Source organism: Arachis duranensis, chromosome 7 (genome assembly GCF_000817695.3).
Source record: "Arachis duranensis cultivar V14167 chromosome 7, aradu.V14167.gnm2.J7QH, whole genome shotgun sequence".
Lineage (NCBI taxonomy): Eukaryota > Viridiplantae > Streptophyta > Magnoliopsida > Fabales > Fabaceae > Arachis > Arachis duranensis.
This window is the reverse complement of record NC_029778.3, coordinates 78,332,703-78,337,919: the sequence shown is the minus strand read 5'-3', so window position 1 is coordinate 78,337,919 and position 5,217 is coordinate 78,332,703. Positions and strand designations below refer to the sequence as shown.

The following is a 5,217-nucleotide window of genomic DNA, read 5'->3' as shown; positions in this document are numbered from 1 at the left end:
GATCAACCTATCGATTCAGAAATTGGGTTTAGAGATTTAGGGTTTGGGGAGCAAGGGTGGGAGGAAGAGGAAAATAGGGGTGAGATAAGGATGAAACTTTCGACAGCAGATTGGTTTTTCTTTTCTTCCAGTTCACCGCCGGTTAAAAGAAGCGGGGTTTTATAGGAACCAAAAAAGATATGTGAAGGCCTGTGTTGGGCTGAATTTAAATGGGCCAATGAATCTTTGAGGCCTGTGAGAAACAAACATGTGACTGGGCCTTAAAGATAAAGAAAAGAAAGATTTGTATACAAAAAAAAAAAAGAAAGATTTGTGTCTATTTTCGTAATTTTGCCTTCTGTTTAACTGGTGGTTGTGAAGTTGTGAACTGTGCTAGCAGCATCTTATTTGTGGTAGCAAGTTGAGAGAGACACAGAGATGGGAGTTTCAGTTGCAGAGGTAGTTGGTGGTTGGAGGTTGTTGTGTCAATCAGGGTGTTACCAGAATCGGCGAAAGCTTAACCAGCCAAAGACGCCGTTGTTCCTGCAAAACGCAATGCCAGTTCGTTTTACTTTAAATTCAAGGACGAGGCAGACTTCTATTATTGCTCCTCGAGCTGAAGGCCGCCAAGCAGGAGATCAAAACCCCGAAACATCTTCTCAAGTAAAGAATCCTTACTCTCTATTTTTCTTTGTACTTTTCAACGGATATTGTTGGGTGCGAATGTGAATCAATGAAAGCTAATAGAGGTGTTTGTGAAAATAGGAGGACTTATGGTATGCGGGGAAACTGGTGGCGGGTTCAGTTGCCGGTGCGGCTGTAATAAAGTATGGCAGCGCTCTATTCCCTGAGATAACCACACCCAACATAGTGTTGGCTCTCCTTATCATCACAGCTCCTGTGCTTCTTGCTGTTGTTCTTTTGATCAAGGAAAGTCTCCTAAAGTCGTAACCACATTCATTATTCCTCGTATGGTAAAATCATGGTAGGATTATTTTCAAATAAGGGAACAAATTTTTCTATTCTCTCGTACTCTCATTGTATTAATTATTAAACTTATACTAATGTAATAGCTCTCCAAGGGGAATTTTCCACATGCCCTACATGTTATAGGATGCGTCATTTTTAAGGATTAATGTCTACATACAAGTGATTTTGCTATACAAGTCTTACAAGTTCTCTAATTCATATTACGCTCAAACGTGCTTGTTATGCACATATGTTTCATGCGCCTCTAATAAATTTTTAATTTTTGAAAGGATTCTGTTTCCTTTTTCAAATTTCTTGTCTTCTCTCTTCGATCTCTTTCGTGAGTTTCTCTCTGCCTTCTCTCTTCGATCTCTTTACGTGTGTTTCTCTCCTTCTTCATTTACACGCTTTTCTCTCTCTATTATCTTTCTTCGTTATTCTCAATTTTCATTATTTTTTGACATCAAGCTATGAAATCGTTTTAGAAAATAATGGATAATTCAACTTCAAATTGTCAGATGAACCAGTGCGTGAACCTTGCCTGTGAAATTTGCTGTTAATTCTTCCTTGTTTGAATTGAATCTAATGTACTAGTTCTAATTAGAATTAATATAATCTTGTCCATTTTATATCAGACGTTCGGGTGTTGATCAGAAATATTTGGGTGTATTTTAGAAAAGTTTGGGTGTATTTACAGTTTATGACTTTTCATCTGACGGAGGGTGAATTGTCTTATTTTTTTAGTTGAATTGTTTTAATTTCTGTTTAGTTATGATTCATGAATCTGGATTTTGTTATTTTTTATGATGGTTTTTGTTACGTTGGGTAACTGGAGATTAGTGGGCTGGACTAACTGGGTTGGTCCAATCGTCTGAAGGAGGAAGTCTCCGACCAGGTTCGCGTCAGGGAGCCTCTGTTCGACTAGCGTGTATGAAGGAATGAGGGGTGGTACCTGCAAAGACACTCTGATGCTTAAGTCAGCAAGAGCCTAAGCAGGTTTAGAGAGTATTGGAACTTAGAAATACCTGAGGGGTGTTAGTGTATTTATAGTGGTGAACCAATAATCACCGTTGGAGTAGTTCCACCTTTTAAGGGGAATAGCCGTCAATTTATCTTAGGGAAGTTGAGATATGGCTCTTGGAAGTGGGTTGAGAGATTTTAGGGGCAGTTACTCATTTGAATAAGTGTTATCTGTCAGCTAATCTTCAATCCCGACTTTCTCGGAGTGAAGTTTGTGTTGAATCCGATCTCCTTGGAGGAGGTCAGTTACGAGTGGAGGCCAATCTATGGATTGGGCCCTTTTTATTCTATTGGGACCTGGGCCTTTAGTGTTGGGCCAAGGTATGAACAGTGTCCCTACTCGAGTCCGATCTCTTTTGTTAATGAGTTGGATTCGAGTATTTGAACTCGGGCTTGTAGCTGATATGGTGAGGAACCGACGTGATTTTTCGGAACTGACGTGATTCAAATTTCTCAACAGTCGCGTCTAATCAAATGTCGCGTCTGTTAGAGGTTTCGTATTTACACGTGGGTAGCAGTTACATTGGTAACGGCGCATCTCTTTAATGACCACGTTGATTTACCATTATGCTCCCGGCATGTTTATAAATACTTTTCCCTCTCTTTTTTTGTTTCATTTCTGAAAACTTTTTCGCTTACACTCTCTGTTCGAAAGAAAGCTTCTTCCTTCTTCGAGTGCTTTAGTTGCTGCCGCGCCTGATCCTCTCCAAAAGTAAAGGTCAGTTCTTTTCCTTCTCCTCTTTTATTATTGAATGTTTTATTTTGCCATTTTTAGAGGAGTGTTCGTGGCGAGTCTGTCTGTAGGCCCAGTGACTCTGTTTCGAGGGACTTGCTTTGATCCTTTTATTAGGGACCCTGTGTTTGATCTTCTTTTATTTTTTCTTTGTAGGTCTTGTTGTCTTTTTACCTACTTTTTTCTGCAAAGATGTCTTCTCTTGAGTCTCTTTCACGATGGGTGGATGTTTCTGTCCTAGAGGAAGAACCTTCTGTAGACACCGATTACCTTACTGGCCTCCGTACCCACCCTAGGATTTGTGTTCTTGATGAGGATGAGCCAAAATATGAGTTGATTATCCCGGGTCCTGAAGACCGGGTTTGTTTTGGGAGGGCTATCGACGATGACCCCATTTCTTTTTTATGTATAAGACCCTTTTTACCCGTCTGGGGGGTGTTTTTGCCTTTTTCCGATTTCGAGGTAGTGGTTCTGAACCACTGTCGAGTTGCTCCTACGAAACTTCACCCCAACTCTTGGGGTTTTATGAAAATTTACCAGTTTGTCAGTCGAGAACTGGACTTTTCGACCTCTTTGAAGATCTTTTTCTATCTCTTTCATATGACTAAGCTATTTAGTGGGCAAAATAATAAACAACAGTAGATTTCCTTCCGGGTCATTCATGGTTGAAAAATTTTCAACCTTTTTTATGAGTCCTTCCATGATTTTAAAAACTTTTTCTTTAAAGTTCAAGTCGTAGAGGGTCACCATCCCTTTTTCTGGGACTAAAATTCTTCTCCTTGTTTTCTCCTTTATTGGTTAGAGGCCTCCCCTGTGGATAAATACGGCCTGGATTACCTGGACGAGGTCAAGGAGGCTGTTGTGGTGTTCCTCCGAGAAGTTTGGGGGAGGGCTCCTTATCTAGACATGAAGAAGTTCCTCCAAGGGTCTCCGAGCTTTGTTCGGGCCCAAATAGGTAGATTTTGTTGTTGACTTTTGATAATTTCTGACTTGATTTTACCGCTTCCAACTTTAAAATCTTTTTGAGTTACTATTTTTGACTTCTTTTGTAGATTAATTCTTTGTTTTCTTCTTTTTCAGAAATGGTGAAAAAAGCTTCTAACTCTTCTTACCAGAAGGTCCAAGATGCCAAAAAGAGGTCTCGGGCCCGAGTTGACGCTACCAGGGCTGCTGACACTCTTCCTTCTCCTCCTCCTCCCCCTCCTCCTCCTCACAACTTGGGGACCTCCTCTCGTCTCATCATGGTATCTTCTTCTTCTGCCTCTTCTCTTCCTCCTCCTCCCCCTCGGTCCCGATCTTCCCCTGAACCTGAGAAGAAGAAGCATAAGACTTCTGGCTCTTCTTCTGGGGCTTTTACATTCGATGGTCCTTAATTTGTCTGGAACCATGTCTTTTCCCATACATCAATCAATATGGATGATGCTATGGTTCGGAACCATGTTATAGTTCAAGGGAGTGTCCGGGTGGCTGGGGTGTGTACCAAACTCCTTGATATTTTGGAGAAGACTCCCATTAGCTCTTTGGGTTCTGTCCAAAAGGTGGAGGAGCTTGAGGGGAGGATTTTCCTTTATCAAGAGGAGGAGAAGAAGCTAAAGGAGGAGGTCGCCGAGTTGAAGGGGGAGAAGGATCGGCTTCGAGAGAGGGAGAATAAATTAATGGGCCAGTGTGCCATGGCGGAGGGCCTTAAGGAGAAGGTGGAGCAGAACCATGTCAGGCTCTTTGGGGAGAACCTCAACTTGAAGAAAGAGTTGGCAGGTTATCGGGAGGCTTTCCAGGATCTGGAGGACTCAGTGGCTGAGGGTGCGGAGGAGGTCTGGAGGGTCTTTAAGGAAGAAGTCGGAATTATTGTTCCCGACTTGGACCTTTCTCCTTTAGACCCTGACAAGATTATAGTGGATGGGGCCATTGTCTCTCCTCCCCGACCTGAGACTGACTCCGACTTGAAGATTCGGGGGCAGAGGATAATGGAGTCTCCTCTGCGACAAGGGGGCCTTCCGAGTTCTTCGGAGGTTCCCTCTCAAGGTCTTGAACAATGATGATTGGATTTTTGATGGTATAGAATTTTACAAATGAAATCTCGTCGAAGTATAGTTTCTAAACCAAACAATAATCCTTTCATACAAAAAGTTGTTTGTCACTAAAACAAACCCCTAAATTTATAAACCGAAGTATTCAAACCTCGGGTCGTTCTCCCTAGGAATTACAATAAAGTGTCTTGTTATTGGTTTGAGTTGTTTTGGGGTTTTGATAAGAGGCATGAAAGTAAATGGCAATGAAAGTAAACTAACAACTATAAAAGGCTCTTGGCAAGGTATGAAAATTAGAAGTTCTATCCTAGTTATCATTCTCAATTGTGATGAGAATTGTTCATTGTTACCACTTAGTTAACCCTTACTAAAGAAAGGAAAGTCAAGTGGATGAATTGACTTGAGCCACAAGTCCTAGCCAAATCCCAAGGAAAGACTAGCTTTAGTGCACTCCAAACCAATTAGCAATCTCTCCAATTACCAATCAAC

The 5,217-nt window shown here is 41.5% G+C and overlaps 2 protein-coding genes across 2 annotated transcripts in view; one reads left to right on the top strand and one right to left on the bottom strand.

The window, feature by feature from the left end:
- The window catches only part of LOC107459564 (signal recognition particle 54 kDa protein 2), a gene marked incomplete in the record, with an annotated part of 3,506 nt that extends 3,356 nt beyond the window's left edge, over nucleotides 1–150 (bottom strand). Inside the window, 1 exon segment of the mRNA XM_016077791.3 lies at nucleotides 1–150.
- A 221-nt stretch (nucleotides 151–371) lies between these two features.
- On the top strand, nucleotides 372–1,237 carry LOC107459614 (uncharacterized). The gene is made up of 2 exons (XM_016077854.3): nucleotides 372–642; nucleotides 745–1,237. Exons 1-2 carry the CDS (start codon nucleotides 418–420, stop codon nucleotides 928–930), a joined length of 411 nt encoding a protein of 136 aa, XP_015933340.1. The 5' UTR covers nucleotides 372–417; the 3' UTR covers nucleotides 931–1,237.
- The last annotated feature ends 3,980 nt before the right edge of the window (nucleotides 1,238–5,217 follow it).